Below are 22,641 nucleotides of genomic sequence, written 5' to 3'. Positions count from 1 at the left end.
CATGTCAGGGCTTTTACAAACAGCTCTGTTTGTTAGTTTCAGCTTTGCAGAGACACAGAAGGCTCAACTGTTATCCACAACAAATCAGCAGCTTAGAAACGCATTAAACCTTCGCAGTTCAAGTAAAGCAAGGTTACAATTTGGCATATTGTGCCAAAAGAATCCTGAGCATACACTGTATGCTAATGTGCTCTTGTGTAGGTGGATGAGCAAGGGGAGGAATAGCATCTAAAGATGCAAATTAGCCGGTCGTGTCACAGAAGTCGGTCTAATTTAAATAAACGGATCCTGGTGAGCATTTCTTTACTTACATGTCTGGGGACTGTGCCAAGTGAGGACAAGGAAACATCTGTCTGTCTGGTCAACACACAGCTCATCTGTCTCTGAGGTAATTACAGTTCAACTTACTGTTGATCTGAACCTCTTCTGCAAATATCCACCACACCACATATCAAATCTCCGTTACTGCAGGACGGATGCATTAAGAACTTCCATATGAATCAGGCGTGTTCACACGAACGCTGAGAGATAAGATGAACGGAGGGAAGCGGTGCAAAGAGAAAGAAGAATATACAGTAAAGCCAACTCCTGTGCACTACGGCTGATTTACATTAGTCCTTCTTCCTGTTCTGCATTTTAATTCTATTTTGCCTTTTTTCTCCTCCAGCAGATTAACTCACTGGAGGGAAATATTAATTTAAACAATGGCAGACGGTGTCCAGCACTTAAATAATGACTTCCAGTCAGGAGATGGACACGGCTCTTGCATAAGTTCGATAAAAATATAATTTTACATCACACACCGTTTCATTTTTAAAACCAAGCAAAGATTCAGCTCAAGGCGACGGCGCAGTGGATCTGTAAAGTACTGTATTAAGTGCCCTCCAGCCCTCCATCTGACCGGGGCTGCGGTGAATTAGCAGAAATACACCACAATCGGAAATGAGTTCCTCTGCAGGGAGCCGTATGTTCCCCTAACGGCTGGTCTCGAATCGACTGTTTAAAGATTTAAACGCCTAATGGCTGGCTGAGCGCTGGACCCTGCTGTGTCTGGTGAAGAGACTCCCAGTGGCTCATCGGCCCACCCTGCTACCCTACCCCCCCTCCTGGCAAAGGAGGATTCTCTAATTACTCTTCAGCACTTTCACATCCTTTAAAGCGTGGGGGTCAGCTGGGGCTCTGCTCAGGGCAGCGTGCAGGAGCAGCTGATGTTATTCAACATCACATGGAGGATGCTGGCCAATCACTGCAGTCTGACATCAGCCCATCATGCATCATTAATCTGAAACGTTTGATAATTAATCAATAATTTAAGTCATTTTTCAAGCAAAACACCAAATATTCCTTGTCCTAATTTATAGTTAACTGAATTAGAAAACTTTGGATGAGATCATCTTGGGCTCTAGGAAACTGTGAAGGGCATTTTTTAATAATATAAACTATTGGACGATTAAGCAATAATGAAAACAAATAGTTGCAGCTCTTTAAACAACGTCGTGCAGCAATATGTGCACATTGTGCAGTGAACGGCCACATGCTAATGTTTATCTTCTAATGTTTACTTTATCAATGTGATGCATACACAGTTGTCTCAATATTATTATAAAGTATTAATGTTTATTCTGCATTGGCATCTCACAAGGTTTCAAAGTAATGGATGCATTAGTTCATCTCATGCATGTGTGTGAGGGTTACAGCAATATACTCATTCATATACATCAAGCTTTATAATAAAGAATCTGTAAATGGCAAAGTCAAACTGTGGACTCTTTTCATATATCCATCATGGCATGGTTCCAAAAAGTGGAATTAATTCACCAATCAAAAGCGATTAGTTACTTTCAATGATCACCGAGGAGATGAGACGGGCCATCATGTGGTAAAGACTTTGTGTGTGTTGGTGTCAGTGAGAAGTTTTAGTGTGGTGTAAATCACAAGTTCATGTTGAGTGAAATTGTCGGATACAGTCCTTAGTTGGGACAAAAACGTATAATATACTTTATAACTTTGCCCTCCACATAATAGTTGGACATTAATCATGAGCACATGATTTATGAAGTATATGCATCCTGCTGAGAATAACATTTTGGGGGGAAAAAGTGACTGCTTTTCTTATCATCCCCTAAATGTCCTTGACTGACTGACTTGTATCAGAGCAAAGTTTGTCACCAGTGTGCACGTGCAACAGGAACACTAGATGTGGTGCGTCACAAATGCAGAAAGCAAGCGTTAGCGTTAGCATTAGCATAGTGAACGTTTCAACAGCAGACATGGAGTGTGCAGTTTCTGGATGAAGCCTGAGCTGCGTGCCGTCATCATGTGACCTGCTCAACCTCAGGAGAGCAGCGGTGGACTGGGCGAGGCCAGAGCCAGAGCTTCTTAATGAAGGGAGAAAGATTTGATGTGCTTCCAGCTCCCTCTCAGAGTTTTTACGTTGGAAACCCATGTGAAACTAAATATTAATCATAACTGCAGTACAAACTGCAGCTTCTTCTACAAGCAACTCCAGTAAATGAATATCTTTACTTTCCTCAAACCTCCTCGGCACACGGGAACAAAGACGGGACTGAGGTGAGTCGTCGGTCCACTTTCCAAAAGAAAGTAGTTAATTTTATAGACTTCATGAAATACAACCATTCATAATGGACGTCTCACAGAGTTGTGCGGGACCTTGTGCCACGCCGTCACCTGCTGGAACCAGAGGTGATAAATTGCTCTCATTACACCTGGGATGGAGCTCCACATATAGCACTATTAGCGCAGCTATTCCTGCTAATGGCTGCGTTACTCTCTTCCAGATAGATCAATTACAGTGTGTGGGCCATGGTCTCATCCACCTCTTAAATCAATTATGGGCCATTACATTCAGCAGCCAGGACCTCTGCTGTGGACCTCCCCAGTGATTGGGTGCCTGGCTGGTCCGATGAAGCCGTGTCTTGAGTATCACAGATGTACAAGAACCTCCTCAGTTAAACTCTCGTCCTACCGGCTGGTGCTGAAGCTGCAGTCCCATGCAGGAAGTGATAGTTCAACATTAGCCTTGAAGGGCCGTCAGTGTGATTGCTGTTTTAATTAGTTTGTTCAAATCAACATTTGTTATCAACATTGCTGTTTTACACGAGTGAAAATGTTGTTTTTAATGTGATTCAGCCAATTTCACCTCAATGTAGTGTGTATATATACATTTATATTTGTAAACCTCTAGTTTAGTTTAGCAGGTGTGAACCAAGGACAACATTTTCCTTTGTTGTCTTTTGAATTCTGCTGCGTGTTGTGTTCACACTAACGTATAAAAACAACAGGTGCAAACATGAAGTCGTGGACTTCATGTTTAACTCATTCTTCAGATTAATAGTTTTCATGTCAGCAACCCAACCGGGCGAACACGTCAGTCGGACCGAACAGAACCGACCAGGTTAAGCTGAAAAACATTTGATATCATATAATATCAATATATTAGACTCAAGTCAAACGTAGTGTCGTCTTCAGTCCAAACCATTGTAAACAATTTGCTCTATCTTTTATATTTAGTTAGTTAAGGTGCAACTAAAAGCCAATAACACATTAAAATACTTGTTCCGAGAGGTTTTTCATGCATGTTGCCGATAGTGTTACCGATCTGAAACGGCAACAATAAAGAAATAAAGAAATATTCCAGCAGCCGAATAAACCTCCTGCTGCGAACATGCCCTTAAAACACATCCACTGCTATAAGCCGTGTTCCCAAGTGGTGATATTTCGCCTTGGCGACCCTTGCTTTACTTTTACTTCTAATCCTGCAAGGATCACCATGGCAACGCAACAGATTCTGAACTTACATTCTCTGCCCACGATGCTGATCGCTTCCAGGTCCTGGGGGAACGGCGTGGCTCCGGAGGACAGCCGAGGTAAGAAGGCGGCTAAGGTGAGAGCCAGGATGGCTGGCAGGACGGGTCGAGGCGAGCCAGGCGTCAGCCTCATTTTGGCAGAAGATGAGACCTCACCAGAAACACATGGCCCACAGCAGACTCACCTCCCACCTGCAGAGAGACGCGGGGTTATCACAGTTAGGGCATGTGGACAATGAAAACATACTGCTCCAGCTCACACTAGCAGTTGGAGTACACTACGTTTCTCCGAACCCTTGAATTGTATTGTGCGAGTAAATCAAATAAAATAACAATCAGGCGATAAACAATAAACAATGTTAAAAGGTGGCAGCTCAGTTCTTATTAGCATGCAATGCCTTATGTCAATGCGGCGCAGTGATTGAGTGTCCGCTGAACTGCTGAGATGTGAGAGTGCAGACACACGTGAAGAAGCGGTAGATGGAGTCAGAGAGAGAAGTGGACACGGAGAGAGGGCAGCCACCGGGGGAGGAGGCGGGCCTGACCACGGGGACCACAGCCTCATTCACTGCAAAGTCTTTCACAGGTGACTTGGCACAATTAAAAGGTTCGCCTTCGCCTCGCTCCACCCGTCCTGACACCGGGCGATGATTGTAGCATTAATTACTCAGGTTAAGGGTGTACTGTTCCCAGCATCCCACTCAACACACGCTGGGATCGGTTACAGCCTCAACGTGATAAGCCATTTAGAAAAACTGAAAATGGAGATTGATGGACACATTAAGCTATAATTGTAAAATAAAGGAATCATGTAAAGTACATTAAAGTACAAACAAATGAGAGAAAAGTAAAATACAAATAAAAGGCTATAAAAGGAATCACATATTCCACAAATCTAAATGTGTTATTTTAATAATGTTATTATAAAATTAAATGCATGCATTAAAAATCACAATGCAGACATGAGATACTTCTGCTATGCACGTTTATACAAGGCACACCAATCTGATCGTATTCGTTTGTTGCACCGCAGCCAGATATTAAAATTAGTTCTTCATGGTAACCTTTGCACTCACAGCCATTATATTTGCAGCACTTGTTGTTCTAAACACCTTCGCAGACGCACACATGGTTCATCCTTTCACTAAAACGTTGGCTGGTAAAGTGATTCATTCATACCGAATCACTAGACACAAAAGGAAGTGATTGCTTTGCATAATTGCAATTGCAAGTATGTGGAAATAATTAACAGCTCGCAACACTGAGATTGTGCACAAATGTTAATTTCCACATCTGTTTGATATCTGAGGGAAGAGACGGTAACAGATGGGTGGCGGAGGGATTTGTTGAAACAAACTTCAAACTGCGATGACCTGTGCGCACCACCAACTTATTTAGGTCAACGCGTCCTCCACAGGGGTCCTTACAAGCTTTCCCAAATGCATGTACTGTTTTGCTTGCCAATGAGTCCTGGGCCACATGGTTTTAAGTAGGAGCAGAAAATTAAGTCAACAGAGACATGAACTGTCATCAATATTGATAACAGTCTGCTTCATTTAAATGCAGTGGAGAAAGCCGCATTTAGCAATGAGGTCAAGTGATGATCACAACGCAGTAAATGGAGGGGAATGGGCGGGTGTCTGCTGGAGTTTACTTTGGGAGTAACAACGATATATACGAGGACACTACACCTGATGGATTAGCATCATATGTCATGATTAGGATGTGTTGTGAACATAGATTAAGTTGTTGTGGTATCACCGCTAGAGACAAATCCAGGAGGAAAATCCCTTAAAATGTCAAAAACATTCAGGGCAGAAGAAAAAGGGTTGAAAGTAGTTTGGTAGTGCAAAAACAAAACAGCAGTTAAACGCCATGCAAAGAGTCCTGAGCACAGACGTTGAAAACAAAAGCAGCACACCAAGGGAGGAAGGAAGGCAGAGATCATTTATTGACAACCTGTGTACTTAGCTAAAGGAAGACAGCCAGCAGAGTGTGATGATGATGATGATGTGTGCAAAACAAGACAACTACAGTGAGCTTATGCAAGAGCACTCCTATACACTGAAGCGAACACTTCGACTACAAGCCAAGACAAACCATGCAGACCATGCATCTCTTAGTGACGTGTTTATTATCCTGAGCAAGCTTTACAGACTAAAAGGAACAGAGTCCACCATGAGGGACTGTGGGGTATCTCAAATACAGACATAAGGAATCGATTGTCCCTTTCATTACAAGATGTAGAGTGTCAGTAAGCGGAACATTAACAGACGTACATGTCATCCCTGACACACAAAAACAACCTCCTTTGGCTGCCAGTTGCTGTAGAACCGGTTCGTCTGACCTGTCAAGGACTTACGTTGTTTTCCAGAAGGGAACCAGTCAGAGAGGGAGTTGGCTCAGTAAGAGTAAAGGTCTGTGATCATGTAAAAACGAATTATGAGCCTTCACTCAACTCCTTTGACAAAAGGAGATATGCTGCGTCAGGAACTGATCCATCAGATTGGAATTATTTCCCAAATATTGACAGTAAACTGCATGCAGTACATTTCTGTCCCATATGTTGTGTAGTTTGTTCATCACCACAGGAAACTTTGGCTTTTACATTCATGTTGTGTAGTTGTGATGTATGTGCCAACAAAGAACATGAAGTAAGAATGTCAAGTATTGAAAGTTGGCACTGAACGCTCCATCAGATTCTTTATTTGCTCGTAAAATACAGCTTTTTATGTTGTTATGTTAACACAATCTTCGTTGTTAAGATGACATTAAAATGTTGCGTATATGAGAAGTCTGGCTTATGAGAAGCAAGATAAGTATTGACTGTATATTATGTATTATAATAATGAAGGTTTTGTATGGAAAAAGCATAAACTTGGTATTTGTATCAACAGTAAGCCCCATTTAAAAACACTAGTTCTGCAGTGACCGGTTAGGAAACGACTATATTCAGCAAATTCCTGACATTTAAATTAGTTAAAACCACAACAATGCCCACACTAAAGGTTAAGGCTCTGATTTAGTTCTGTTCCAGCTTTGACATTGTCCCGAGAGTACAGCTGGAGTAAAATGGCTGCTCATCCTATTTGACCTTTTCAAACAAAACACACCTGCCGTCCTTAAGCTCCCATGTTTACCTCCCATGCAAATGTGTCAACATTGCATGTTCCCTCTGGAATTCTAAACTTTCTTAATCTAAACTAACACAAAGTCTAATCAGTTAATGACTTTCTGGGGGGGGGGGGGGGGGAGTGGACGGCTGATGAGCAGACAGCTGTCGAAGGGAAATAAGCCACCGCTTATCTCATCTCGTGTTTGCTCTCTGTGTTGTAGGGTTTGGATGGGAGGGCTCGGATCATTTTGTTTTTAATGAACTGGACTTGTTAAGCCATCTGGGAGACATTGGCAGTTGGGCCTCTTTGGAGGAAAGGGGTTTTCTGGGACGCTGGCATTCCATTGATTATCTGACATTCATTTGGATTAACCGACAGCGCAGCGTCTGTGAATTGATGTATCCACAGAGAAGTTTGGAGTCTCAAGACTGTCAATTGCGTTAATGCAGAAATGAGACTTAAATAATAAGAGTCTTTATTAGTTGGCCAGGGAGTCCAAGAATTCACACATAAACTCTTTCAAGTAAATGTGATCTACACTTGGCTGGGAATAACAGTCCCATAAAAAGTCACATTTAAAATCCTAAATTATTTTCTTCAATCAACCGAGCTGCACCTGTCCATTTCCTGCTGCATGCAACTAAACAGCGGCGCATAATCCCAATACAGAATCACCCGCCAATATCCCCCGACCACACCGGTGCTTCTGTGGCAGCGAGGCTAATCCACTGGCTTTTGATAACCACAGAATAGAGTATACCTCTCACCTCTGTGCACTTGGATATCTCTCAGCCCCTTGGCTGTGGAAATCTTTAAGCCCCAGTATCCTCCATTCTGACATATTTGTGGTGCACACTGGCCAGAATAATGAATAAGCGTATCCCTGGACTCCTCGATAATTTCAGACACAATTAGCCACGTTAGCCTCTGCTCTCAGCTGGCCACCACAAAACCGCTTCCTAAATTTTTTCTGTCAAATGTTGTATTTGTACTATGTTGTTTATCCTGTACACACGACATCTATTGCACGTCTGTCCGTCCTGGGAGAGGGATCCCTCCTCAGTCTCTCCCTGAGGTTTCTTCCATTTTCCCCCTTTAATTATGGGGTTTCTTTTAGGAAGTTTTTCCTTGTGCGATGCGAGGGTCTAAGGACAGAGGGTCTAAGGACAGAGGGTCTAAAGACAGAGAGTCTAAGGACAGAGGGTCTAAGGACAGAGGGTCTGAGGACAGAGGGTCTAAGGACAGAGGGTCTAAGGACAGAGGGTCTAAAGACAGAGGGTCTAAGGACAGAGGGTCTATGGACAGAGGGTCTAAAGACAGAGGGTCTGAGGACAGAGGGTCTGAGGACAGAGGGTCTAAGGACAGAGGGTCTAAGGACAGAGGGTCTAAAGACAGAGGGTCTAAGGACAGAGGGTCTATGGACAGAGGGTCTAAGGACAGAGGGTCTAAGGACAGAGGGTCTAAAGACAGAGGGTCTAAAGACAGAGGGTCTAAAGACAGAGGGTCTAAGGACAGAGGGTGTCGTAACCTGTACAGTCAGTAAAGCACACTGAGACAAATGTATAATTTGTGATATTGGGCTATACAAATAAATTTGATTTGATTTAAAATGGGCGCTATGAATATGGCAACCGGAATGATAAGTAAAGCGAAAGGTATTATTGAAGAAACAACGGACGTTGAATAATTGTATTAAAGCAACAGACACAGCACTCACAAAGAAAAGGTACACGAGCAAAAAGGGGACAACAAAGACCTGGCTGTCGAATATAGTGGAAGAGTGGCGGTGTTAAACAGTTCATACCACTGCTGTGGTGCTTATAAATACATCAGGTAACATCAGTGTCTCCATGACGCTCTTCACACCTTCACTGACCTGCTCCAACAACAATTCCTCTTCCTTGCTGTGTTGTGAAGATATCTTAACAGAAGCCTTTAAAAAGGTTCAATGTGTAGTTCTGAGCCACCTGCTCCAAATAAACAGGGGGCAGTATTTCACCTCTACTACTAGAGTATGTTACCCTGTTAACATTATAGTTTTAGTAGTTTGTCATATTTATTGTATTCTACAGTTGTACGGTTTTGTGTAACGTTACGTTTTAATAGTTTGTATGTTGGCTTGGGTCCGGGAGGCAGAGACGAGACTATTGTACTTATTCTCTCTGTACTGAGGCGGACTGGAGCTGCAGTGCCTCACTATCACCTCTAGAGGAACAAGTGGTATTACAAGACCGGACCGAGCGCAGCTAGCTGTTAGCATGCTAACTTCAGTAGATATCTCTGCAACACAGACGTCTTTAACGTCAACACTGTCACCTCTTCACTCTGTTGATAATGTTAGGTCATCGTTTTAATGCTTATACACATCTTATACAGTGAACTTTTAAAGCAGACGCACATATTGATCAATTAATCCAACAATCCATTAATACTGATAACTAAAATGTAGTTTCCATTAGCATTAGGAAATAATAAGGGAGTCAAGTTGCTTAGATTTGACTGCTTTGCCAGATCCGTATATAAAAACCTGCCTGACGATTCTTTGTTATTGTCAAAACAATGACATGGGAATTTAAATGTGGCAGGAGGAAAAACAACACATGATATGAATGGTGCATGGTGAGACAAATACTTCATTGTTAAGGCCTGAGACATATTGTCCCTCCCCAAAAGGTTCATCAGACCACCAATCTCACTGCAGTCCCATGACACGGATCACACAGCACATCACCATCTGCACACAGTTGTTTTTCTCTCCTCGCTCACGTCCTTCCCGAGTCGACTCTGCACCAATGTCATAGCTGACATTCAAACTTAATCTTAAAAATACAAATTCCTGAGTGACGCACCTCAGAAATTAGAATTGATGGTTCATATTCACCGACCATAAATATCTGGAGTCCCTTTTGTCTGTTTGGAGCAATGCTTTCCTTTACCCTGCAGTCATTTCACCTCTGCACTCAACCCTCTCAGACAGGAGAAACTTTGCTAATTACATTTCCAATGGCTTACCACGTAGACGTTGTCGCGGCAAATTGGAGTTGGGATCAAGGAGCATTGGGCAATAATTGAGAGACCAATCCCCACAGGACACAGAGGTGAATTGTATGGGCTGGTTTTCAGACGGTTGTTACATGCGGTGCAAAGGAGTTCATTCTAGTGTAGTTACAACCTGCTCTGATTATCAATGCCTTTAAAAAATTCAATACAGTTTAACCCGCTATTAGAACCGTTTGTGGCACTGTGTCGTTGATTACACTGAACTGATACAGGTTCAACGTTTAGGACAAAAATGTTTAACCTGGTCGGAGCTCTAAGGAAAATTAAATGTCCTTTAAATCACTGATTCAAACCATAGACTGTATGTAAGAACTGGATGTAGTCACTGTTGGGTCAGCCATTGGTTTGTGGACTACGGTTTTGAATCTTTGAGTTTGGCGTTTCGGCCGTCGCCATCTTGTTTTGAGGTGACACGAGAGGGTGGAGCAAAGTACAACTTTTAGATGGTCAAAATGTTATCTTTCATGAACTGTAAAACACACAATGAAAGACAGAGAGTAGCCCCCTCCTAAAGCATACCCTGCTTTATCGACTACTTTACTCTAAAGGGACCATCATTTACAAAATGAACATCGTGCTGTATTTTAAGACTTTAAACTGGCGATTGAGACCATAAACTCCATAAATGAAGTGAGAAGTAGGGTCATTTTCTCATAAACTTCTTTTTCCAACCAGTGGAGTTGCCCCCTGCTGGATATTAGAGAGACAGCAAGTTAAAGGCATTTCTGCATTGGCTTCACTTTTCAGACCCGGATGTTGCTGCCTGCTCCAAACCTTTCCAGTGGGCTCTGATGGGGACTTTAGTTTTTCCTTTGTACATTAAAGATACAAAAGGTGTTGAAAACATTCGATACTAGCGTGTAAGGTTTGACAGAAATAAATGGTAACTTTTACATTGAAAAGTCCAACACAATGACCAACAGCGTGAGTAGCTTTAATATCTGTCACTTTCATTCTTAAATCCAATGTCAGAGTTTAGATTTCCAGTGTTGCCCGTCACTGACCATGCATATGCTTTGTATAAACACTTGTCACAGGGGAGACATGATGGCTACAAACATGTCAGATGAAGGAGCTGGAGATTTCGGTATATGCACTCGGTAAGTCCCTACAGTCGCAAGAACAGAATGACTTTAGGGGATCACTGTGGCAACATTTTAAAAAGTCCATTAGCATCTTTGGTCGAAGAGGAGTGATGTCTGGCTTCTTGCCTTTTACCAAGAATAGAAAATCAATGGTCCCTGAAGTACTTTAGTTCTTGGATTAGTATGTCAACTGCCTGGTGTCAGTATAATGTAGTCTCATTCTCATAGTGTCTGCATTGTGCCATCGTAGGGAGAGGGCAAGATGGCATCCAGGATGAGATGTGTCTGTCACGGGAGGTTGGGACCCTCCTTGCAATCAATGCCACTCAGTCTGTTCCCGGGGGAATGCTGTTTCAACCTCAGCGCCCACAGAGTTCAGACAAGTGATGGGTCGTCCTGTTGCAGAGGCCATTGACTGTCACCCCGTGTCAGACTACTCTACCCTGTCCTCATTGAAGTATCCCCAAAGATTAAAGCCTGGTTTATAAAACTTGAGCTTCCATAGCAGATCATCAGAGGATTGATGTCAAAGTAAAATCAAGCTGACAGCGAGAGACAACAAAAGTTCTGAAAACGGTTTCAGCACGGCACCGATATGACGTACACCATCGGTTGTGAGAACAAGGATGCAAATATTGGTGTCTCACTGAACATCCTGTGTTCAATAATAATCAAAATTGCTTTGTGCATGGGTATCACTCTCAGAAGAGAAGCACTGCCTCCAGTTAGACCTACGCTCAGGCCTTTCTACAGACAGCGGGTTGGCCAGACTTCACACATGGGGATCTATGCAGGACTGAGATAGTGAGTCGGTTCTCTGATCAATGTGCAAACCGCTGCAGGCGTCATCCATCGTCTTCATATCTATTTGCAATGGGCGGAAAAAAAAGAGTCCAGAGGGCTATCAGTGGAAGAAGAATCAGTCATGCACCAGTGGATTCCACTTCATTCATCTGCCTCTTGTTAATTATTTAGACTAATCTTCAGAGACGCCTATAATCCCTGACCAGTCTGTGCTTCCTGTCACTCAGGATGCACCTTCAATCTTCTGCGGTCCTTATGGCATTTTCAAATGGGCCTTACCTCGGGGTCACTTAATCAAAACAGATCAGTTTAATATATGCTGGGCAGCAATTGTGCTTACCTATCTCCCTCATCCCTCGGTCTCCTCTTCATATATAAAAGTGAACGTTAACTACCCTCTTCCCTTCTCAATCTCTCTGACATCAATAATTCACAATGTTATTGAGAAACACTACCTGAACCCTGTATTGACAGAAATCCAAGCACTGTCATTCCCTCAAGGGCGTCATAATTGGATACCTCCCGAGGCTACTGCTGCGAAATGCAGAGCAAGAAGAGGAACGCAGTCTGAGTGTTGTTGTTTTCTGTATACGAGTTTCCATTTTTACCTTTCTATTTCAGGGACACTAATCTGACCCAAGAGCTGAAGTCGGCCGATTTATCGACTCGAGGACAACCCCTTTGGGAATATGTAGAAGTGGGTAAGAAAGTGTTTGAGTGCCATAACTTTACAGAGTGAAATTGCAAAATAAATCACTGAAAGAAGGGAAGCTGTGTCATTTCATTCACTGGCAAAGACGTTAACTTGAAACAACTGCGTATGAAAATTAAAATCAACATCAGGTAATCTCATGTCACGCAGCACTAAGCCCCACGGAAAATGAAAGACAGCAGCCGGAATTTATGTGGAGTTAAAAACATCAGCAAGGATGTTTTGAAATGAATAATATACCATGAACAGGTATTTTGAAAGTCATATCAGTGTTCTCCCTGTAAACTGTTTATCTGTATGCACATCATGGAAATACAATACTCCTGTTTCAACGCTGCACACTGTTGTCTGCTCGGCCAAAACAACAGAAAAGAGCAGAAATAATCTGCTGTCCCAGAACACTTTACGCACTATGGTGCTGCCCGAGCTCGTCCTGATTCACACAGAACTGCTGACCCCCTACAAGGGCATGAAGAGAAGCACAAGCTAGGCAGATGTAGCAGATATTCAACAGACCAGGCAGGATGAAAATATGCTAATAACATGCTTTAATATGTCGAGGGGAGAAAGATGGGAGGGAGCAAAGGTGACTCTTTCTTGTTGCCAGGAGATTGGCTTTCAGACTAAACCAAAGCTAAGAGACCCCCGTCAGTTTGGGTCAACGACAAGCAGGTGTTTAAAGGCTTTAGTGATGTTTGTTGGTCTCCCTGCTTCCCCTGAGGTATAGACACAAACTCACGTGCAGGCAGGAGCACAGAGTGGTTGGTCTACACTTTGAACAGATGTGGATTGCCTACATATATAGAGGGTTGGCACAAAACACTCAATAAATCCTCAGAAACAAAAAGAAAGATCAGTACAACTGGCCCAACAAGACGACAACAATTAGACTTTCTGAAGGGTGGAAGCTGAACATGCTTGTGATGCCGTTATCTGTGCCACAGCCTGATTATGAAAATAGAAATAGGAATAAAGAGTATGGAATGTAAGCAAGCTTTTAAACAGACCATTGCTCTGCAGGTAAGCAATTGGAGGCACCTCATTAAATAAGACAGCAGGGCGGTGATGACTGCGAATGTAAGGGAGCTTGACCACAAAAAACAACAAAGAAATCACCATCTGGTATGCACCACACTGGCCACTCAGATTTACATACTGTAAAAGTGTACAGAAAGCCAGTCAGAGCCACAGCTCCCCGACGACAGATGTGAAGAAATGGAAAGGACCTGGGCAAGCAGCTCTTCATGGGTCTCGTTTAAATTCACCTGATGTGAAAAGACTCAATCAGAGCCTATAAATGCACAGCCTGCTCATGTGCTTAACTGAGGGGATACACATGCAACCATTTCCTTGCCATCGCTAAAGGATGCTCCAGTTGAGGACCACCGATTTGAGGACACCACGGTGGCTTTGTGTCCGTTCACACAGCAGCTGACAAAAAGAGAGTGAGAATTCTGTATTAACACAGAGGCTCTTTGATCTATATCTCCCCTGTGGTACCAATTAGCTTGCTGCACCGTTTGCATTTCAAACTCTTTGCGCTTCCCATTTTGAAAGACATCCTGCATGAATTATCAATCAGCCGGAACTTTTATTCCCTCTCCACGAAAAGTGAATTTTGAGTGGCATATTTGTGAACTTCTGCTCATTCAAATGAGGGAACACGCGTGCTGAAGGGATAAGATATCACATACCTAGCTTCCCTCACCAATCACTGCCGCCGTCACTCAGTGAAAATCTTTTATTTCACCATGATGCAAGCCTCGTGCTTATTTATGTTAGTCTTGACAAAATAAGCAGTTTGAAGTGTACCACAACAAAGATGACTACTTAAGATATAAAACATATGAAGGCACAGTAGTTGAGAATTGATCAAAGGAAGATGTATAGCGGAGAAAAATCTTCCACTGCCTTTATCCCTTTTTAGCAGAGGCAATCACACAGCCGTCACCCGGAAGATCCATCCCTGTCACATTACCCCAACAAGATTATAAGGAGGAGCAGGGGGGTGGGGGCTGGGGAGAGAAGCTAGAATGGGAATGTGTGACAAAAGTACATTTGGTGAATTTCAGTTGAACAAGAACAAAAGCAGCGAGTCCTGCTTTTATAAATGAATGATTTTTGCAATCTGAGTGGTCGATGCTGATGAAGGGAAATATAAATCAAGGGTAAGCGTAAGGCTTCTCGGCGAGAGTGCCTCACAGAGATAATGGCATCATCATGCCTGTGTGCTTCACTGTTCCTAGGAAGATTAAACACTTTATCATTGTCTTAGGGACAAACAGTGTCTGTACGTAGAGCATGCATCCAATTATTAGACCCTTTTTTTATTCTCAAACCTGACATTCACACGTCAGCTTCATCACGCACCAGAAGCCTTAAGAGGACAGATGAAAAGAGACAGCAGTGTTATCAGGACTGTGCTACCTTTCAGGGCAGTAGCCCACAGTGGCAGCTGACCTCACTTTTATTACCGCCGTCTCACACTGATGATATCATCTAAACACATAGTGAAAGACCCAGAAGCTTTCAAGCTCGGTTTATCTCGTTTTATAGCTCCAACAACTACGTCTCTCCCAAGAAAAGTCAATGGCCATCATACAGCAAGGAGCAGTGGGGCTCCTCGCACCTCATCAGAGGCTACACCGTGTCATGGAGCAGGGGAGAAAGACAGTAGGAGCCGGGGCACGAAACAGAGGAATGGAACATGAACAGTGACAGACTGAGAAAGACCGTACGTCTAAATGAGGAAGAGAAGCAGGGGGAGGGGTGACAGGGTCTCACAGCTCACTGACCTGGAATCAGCCAGACAATCAATCCCACCACTCAGATTCAGACCGGCAGGTCCTGCTTCATCGGCACCGAGCGTCACAGGCAGCGCCCAATTACCAACAGTGCTTAATTACTTTAAGGACCAGTCAGAGTAGAAAATATAAAACCGACCATTGCTAGGATCCACCATTGGGATTATTTAAGTACCTTTTCTTTGTTAGATTCTGTTGCTATGAGAAACTCTACTGACAACATGGTGGTTTACAGTGGAAGAGGGAAACACTGATGGCTGTACACAGCTTGCAGACAACATAAACAAAAACATATTCTTCGAGCACTTAGGAAATCTACCCGACCAGCGGGTATCGACTGTAGGTCATGAAGACCTGTATTTATGCATGTATCCTGTATTTGCTATTAACTGCAAACATTTGCTGCAAATATTGACCTGTTTTAGTGGAGACAGAGTTATGAAATAGTTTGAGGACCGAGGCACACCTGAGCTACACATCCTAGAAGTCCTTGTCCCAAAATGAAACTTTTTAAAGCCGCAACACTTATTGAGATAACGGCCTGCGACACTTATTGAGATAACAACCATATAACGTCCCTTTGCAGCTTAGGTTGTCTCAGATGGATAAACATTCACATACTGTGTGTACAAACTGCTTCTTCTTGCTATCGCTTGTACCTCAAGCCTCCGGCTGTTGGGGTCAGAGTGGGGGGGAAAGCAACCCGTGTCCCGAATTGACAAATGACGAATCATAAGACCCAGTTGCTAATCTGACCGATCTAATCTGAGTCACTTTCCGAAGCACGACAGAGGCATCACTCACTGTTGTCCAGCGTTCTTCTGATAACTCGGGACATTCGCCGGCCTCGGCAGCACTGAAATGTACTGAAAGGTTCAGACTTTCAGACTTCGATACTGTTGCCTTTCCAGCACTTAAGGACAATAAACCCTCATCTCTGTCTGAATCCCAATGGTCATTAAGGCGGCAGGGCACGCTTAGAAGTACATCTAATTAGAGCCCAAACAATCCTTCATAAACATCACTGCAGAGGATAATACAGGCATTGTAGTTCGGATGTCATTATTCCACCTTGACATGAGTAATTACTGACTCATTACATCTCCAGTTTGTGAAGATTAAACAAAAGGAGGCATGTTAATGTAAGAATCTTAATGAAAGAAAACCAAAAACGCTCGCTCAATCATTAAATATAAGCAATATGCTGCTTAATAACCACCGCCTGGTGTCTTATCATTTGAAAGTCCATCTCGTCTCGACAGACACGCGTTTCAAGTTCCTGGCGTCAGGAGTCCGTGTTCAAAGCTTCACGTCGCCCCACAAATAAACACTTCATAGTGATAGATCTGAGCAGCACGTGTAGTATTCATCTGTCGACTCCCTCGCCATTCCTGAGCCCAAGTGTTCCACTCATCAGCATTTCAGGTTTTTAGAGACGCGAGTGAAGCCGACACAAAGAGAATAAAAGAAGTTGAGAATAGACCAATTCACACTGGGAGGGCTGGGGAGGAAAACAAGATGGACAGGAAGAATTAAGACAGATTAGAACAACAAAAGCTCTCTTCTGCAAGCATACGTACTATTGACTCGGCGTCTACCCCCCCCCCCCATCCTCTCCGTTCATCCCTCCACTGGGTTTGACCAAGCAGCTATAAGAATAATAGGAAAGCGAGGGTACAAATAGGGCGAGATACTGGCGTGAGCGTGCTGTTGAGCCTGGGTGGTGGTGTCATTAAGTGCGAGTACGTGATAAATGCACTCTGCTTGTCGGATTTGAGATTCTCATTAGTCTGTGTTCAGGAGGAGACCCGGGGCCATTACTCTTGTGGCTGCCTTGACAAGAGGCTGAATGTGTCTGTGTATAAGAGCGAGAGAGAGAGAGAGAGAGAGAGAGAGAGAGAGAGAGAGAGAGAGAGAGAGAGAGAGAGAGAGAGAGAGAGAGAGAGAGAGAGAGAGAGAGAGAGAGAGAGAGAGAGAGAGAGAGAGACACAGAGATGGGATGCTTGTATACATAAAGGCATTGTAGATGATGTATCGCGCCCTCTGGCAGACATTGTCAAAGGTCTTTAGTTCTCAGGCAACAGCTGATTGTAGTGATTGTGACTCTTTGCAGTCTTAATATACAGTATGAGGTGTTTCTGGGAAATGTCAATTTCACAATTGATAAATCTAATTTTGAGTTTATGCAATGCAAGTAATGCAATAAAGTAAAAACTATATATATTACATTACAGGTCATTTAGCAGTCGCTCTTATCCAGTGAACGTCTCCCTGGAGCAGCTCGGGGGTTAAGTACCTTTCTCAGGGGCACAATGGTGGTGTTGAACTCACAACCTTCTGGTGTTGTATTTGGAAGCCGGACCACTAGACCACCACCACCACATATATATATATATATATATATATATATATATATATATATATATATATATATATATATATATATATATATATATATATATATATATATATATATATATATATATATATATATATATATATATATATATATATATATATATATATATATATAGGGTTGAATCATTCAGAATGTGTTGATCCTGATTTTGCATTTATAGATCTCGAGTTGTTATTTATTCCAGTTTCTGATGGTTGTCTTATTATTTAAGTAAAAGCAGAGGACAGATTTCTGGCTCAACTTCACCGACTTCAAAGTTGCTTGGAGAAAAGAAAAAGTGTGAAACGGTCAAACCTCATTTCTCCCATTTCAGCTGTACAATACAAGAGTTCTTATATATTGTTCCATCTCTACCTGCTTGTCAAATTAGTTTCTTTATTAAAATACCCGACTCATCAAGTCGTGCGTTTTGAGATGATGACTCTCCCTCGTCACAGACATCAGAAATCTTACTTCCTCCTTCAACTGAACCCACAACAATGCGTTCAGCCTCTCTGACAACTTCCTGTGCATTTAGTCGTTCTTCTTGTACAGTTCTCCACTGAACTGTGGCAGCCAAGAGGTGAGTGACACAAAGCCTCCAAAGGAGAAACACAAGGACAGGCTGTGCGACATGAGCACTGAGCGAAAACATATTTTTAAGCTGCCTGTATCTCTGACTGACACAGTGGAGGCAGGGTATCTTTAAATGTGTGATAGCAAAAGGATGTATGCAGCCAGGAAACGCATTCTTTTATCCACTGGCACTATGCGACAGTATGTCATGTCAAGGTTTCAAAACGGTTCTTATCATCTGGGGATGAAGGAGGAGGAGCCGGCAGCCCCGCCCGCCTCAGTCGGTCCCTGTAACAGTCGCCTGGACGTCTGGCCCAATCAATACTCCGAGATGAGCATCTGCCTGGGTCTCCTGTTACAGTACGCCTGTCCTCAAAGCCTTCTCAGTCTGTTCTGCAGACAGCCATGTGCTGCTGGCTCATATCTGCGGCGGGGCTTATCGTGGAACAACACAGGAAATTTGATGCCACGTAGGGCGTCCGCTGACACTTTAATTTGTCACTGGTGATAGGGTTTGTCAAACTATTCCTGGAGTTCATCAGCCACCTGGCCTTATTTGCTCACTCCGCAGATGAGTTTTCAGGCCTCTTGAGAAACGCTCCGCCACAACGACCTTGATGCTGTAATCGCTGCATATTTTTCATCATGTACGAGCCTCTGTGGAGCGGGCACCATGTTGTTCTTCGGTTTAACACGGGCTACTGATGAACCGGTGTGAGGGCTGTAAAGAAATGATCCTCTTTAATCAATAATCGACACTCACTTGCCTCACAAAGAGCAGCGATGAGATTGTTCACAGAGGAAGATAAAACTCACAAGAACTCAAAAGCGTAGATCGGGGAGCCAGAATAATACACAGAAAGGAATTGTTTGGAGTTCTCGAGGAAGTCTCTGGAGTATTTACAGGACTCTGAATCTGCTAATTTAAGCAACAGCTACAGCATCAGTACAGTATCCAGAGGGACAATGGTGGGGTGTGCAGGTTACACCAAAAGAATAAATTACCATTACTTTTGAAGCTCGATCGCTTACAAGTATGTATTTATGCTGCATTTCCTTGGGTACCTGGGTGAGTTAAGCGTATATGTTTTTGAGACATAATTACCAGCAGTAGAGTTTAAAACGATGGTCATGACGCCTTTTGAGGGAACACTTGTTGTATCTGGAGCAAAATCAATATCCTGTATATGTGGAGCTGCACACGAGTCATTATGCAACAGCATGTGTGGAGGTCTTTAGGTTGTGTACTGCGCACGCACAATATCACTCAACACGCTCGTCGGTTTTATGCAACGTTAAGAAACATTCCCATGTTCAATTCTGTGCAAAAGTGTCCTGAAATAATAGTGAAGGTCTCACGAGAGCAAACTGAACAAGAACATTTGCAACTCATCGTTTTAACTATGTGAAAGTTACATCAGTTATGTTTCACTTTGGCTGCCGTCCAGGATCACAACTAAAGTGTTTAAATGAATCACAGAAGAGATCTATATATTCCTTTTCAGGGGGAATAAAGAAAAGCTTTAAGAACAAACACTGTAAACATACTAATAAACTATTTACAGCCACAACAACGACAGACGGCTGCATACTTCCATCCTACAACACTGCTAACGCCTGATCTGTTACCTTGTAGGGTGTTTAATAAAATACATTCTCACAAATGAAGAGCCGACTACGATATGAGGCTTGGATATTTTGGGCTCCTGACTGCGGTGTAAAATATTCCACTGTATTATGATTAAAAACTCAAACTGGTGGCATTTACAAATTAAGCCTTTCTCTGGAAGAGGAATGAAGTAGATTCACTTTAATCTGGAATGTTATTCCATTTCCTTGCTTCTGTCTCAGTCGTGTGGAATTGCAGATGTCTTCTCTGTGCTTAAGCCCTGCGGCCATATGCTCCCGCTGCCCGGACCACGACACAAAGGCTCTTTAATCAGTGTTCTCAATGACGGAGCACATTCTGTCATTAAAACCTGCAGGCTTTGCGCTCTGCTTGAGCCTCTCGCCTCCAACTCTTCTGGCTGCAGCGAGGCTGAAACGGCAGCATCTATTGCTGCTTTACAAAATAACTTTAGAAGTTTTGTTTATAACTGCGTGGCTTTCTGACACTTGAGTCTCTCTGTTCGGATAAAGAATGCATTTCTGTCGCACCCCGACGTCTCCGATTCAGCAGAATGCTAACTTTTGTTGCTCATAAATAGTTTCTGGATGAACCTTATTGTACACAAACTGGACACAATGAAAACAAGTGTTCAAGCACCCGGTTTAGAGGAAACGGGGCTGATGTGATGCTACAAATGACCTACGGCAACTACTTTCATATAATTATCTAAAGCTCATTTGTGACAGGAAGAATATCCGAGTCCAGCTTCGTTTTGGCACCAAAAACAAAATGTCTCTTTAGCGAGCGCGTGCAGTGAGACGGTGTCAAGCTGACAAGTGCAAACAGCCAAAAGCTAAACAACAGAGATCCTATTCCATCTCAAGCTGCCATCCTGGACGCCAGCCAAGTGTCCAAATAGATCAATTGTGATGTGCACAGGAGTTATCTGAAGGGTGCAACTGAGAGAACTTTAACGGGCCAGTATGTGAACTTTATTGGAATTGGATTATTAAACATTATTCAATAGAACATTACCATAAATTAAACTCTAAAATAAGAGTCACTATTTTGTGACCTGTACATGTTGTTATAGACAAATATGTATTCAACGGTTGGACATTTGAATTGTAATTAAAAAAACAGCCTCGAGTCAGCTTCGGAGGGCGTCCTGACTTTCACCTCGTGGAGCGATCATTACGCAAATGTGCGAAATGTTTAAAAACCTCAAAAGCACAAGGCTCGCTCTGCTCAGGGGGGAGAGGAGTTTACAGTAAAGCAGCTGAACCTTGTTCCTCATACAGATGTTCAGAGCGTGCTGTGCAGCAGTGTCTGTGTAGAAGCAGTCACGCTCTCTTAAAAAGGATTTCTTTGCCATTACAGGGAGAGGATCTATTTAAACTCAGCTGCACATTTGTTTTTGCACTCCATGCTCTGGGAGCCTTTTGTTTCACTATGAATATGGCATGGGTAAACACTGGCCCTGGTTAGTGGGAGAGAGGCCTGCAGATTGTTTGTGCTGACAGAGAAGGAGCTGTTATCACAATCCGAGTGCTGTTTTCTCCTCACAGCTTGCCGTCTGTGTTCGAGCACGGACACGCAATTGCATTTGTGTGTTCTTGTAACAACCTGGCTCCTGTCCAGCAGCTGGGAGAGTCTAATAGCATGTGGACATCTCATAAAACATTGCATGCTGTGGGAGGCTTGTGCTTTTTGTTTTTGCATAGATGGCGAGTTTAACTCGCCCCGAGACGTTGCATCACCTCAGTTTTCCCACGTGACGCTAATTATCTGTTGATAAACATCAACGTCAGCAGAAAGTTCCTTTGAAGTCCAAATATTAGTCTGAAAGACGTGTTTCAGAGGAACGTCGATATTCTCCTCTGTAGTTATACAGCTCATCAGATCACTGTTGAATACCAACACAAGACAATCAATAACCAAATAATTATTTTCACTGCTCGAGAGGAAAACCCTGAAAGGGCGTCAACCACACGAGACATTTGCTCTTTTGTTTTCTCAGTTTTCTTCGTGTATCTTGTGTTTTCTCTGGCGGTCTGAGGTGCTGAGGGAGCATCACTACTCCCACGCAGATGACTCCGCAAATGCCTGTGAGGAAGGCAGGGAATACATCACATGTGCTGATCGATATCCCCGCTCAGGGCTCACAGGTTCACTGAATATTAAGCAACCGTGGGAAAGTTATCTCGTCACGTTCCAGGTAAGAAGAGCTAAAGCCAGCAATTACCCCCCCGTCCTCCCACCCACAGAGCTAATGCAGGTTTGGAATGAAAAGAGAATCTGATCCATTTACAAACAGCCTTCATTTAAAAACATCCTGTATTTTGTATAGTTAACTGCATTTGGAGCCATGATGGGCAGATTGGTTTCCTGTTACAAACAGAAGCTTCACACACACACACACACACACACACACACCCTGATGTTGTCACTAGAAACACTCTCTTGGGCTGCATGTTGATTATTAACACACCAGCACCTATGATGCTTCACTGAGGCAGCCGACACACATTAAGGATGTTTTTACACGTCATATAAATCTGACTGAGACTCAAGTACGAGACTTTACCCGTGTTGCTGTTGACCCGGTGAATGTGCATAAATCTTTATATATCAACACTGATACTCATTA

At 43.1% G+C, this 22,641-nt stretch overlaps 1 protein-coding gene across 1 annotated transcript in view; it reads right to left on the bottom strand.

Moving 5' to 3' along the window:
- Positions 1-22,641, bottom strand: part of sema6cb (semaphorin 6Cb) — a 111,646-nt gene that overhangs the window by 31,517 nt on the left and 57,488 nt on the right. The window contains exon 4 of the mRNA XM_029451084.1: positions 3,819-4,019. Coding sequence (XP_029306944.1) covers positions 3,819-3,960 — 142 coding nt within the window. The 5' untranslated portion in view covers positions 3,961-4,019. The remainder of the gene's footprint in view (positions 1-3,818; positions 4,020-22,641) is intronic.

This window comes from Cottoperca gobio, chromosome 16, assembly GCF_900634415.1.
Source record: "Cottoperca gobio chromosome 16, fCotGob3.1, whole genome shotgun sequence".
In the NCBI taxonomy this organism is placed as follows: Eukaryota; Metazoa; Chordata; class Actinopteri; order Perciformes; family Bovichtidae; genus Cottoperca; species Cottoperca gobio.
This window is presented reverse-complemented; position numbering and strand designations above follow the sequence as displayed.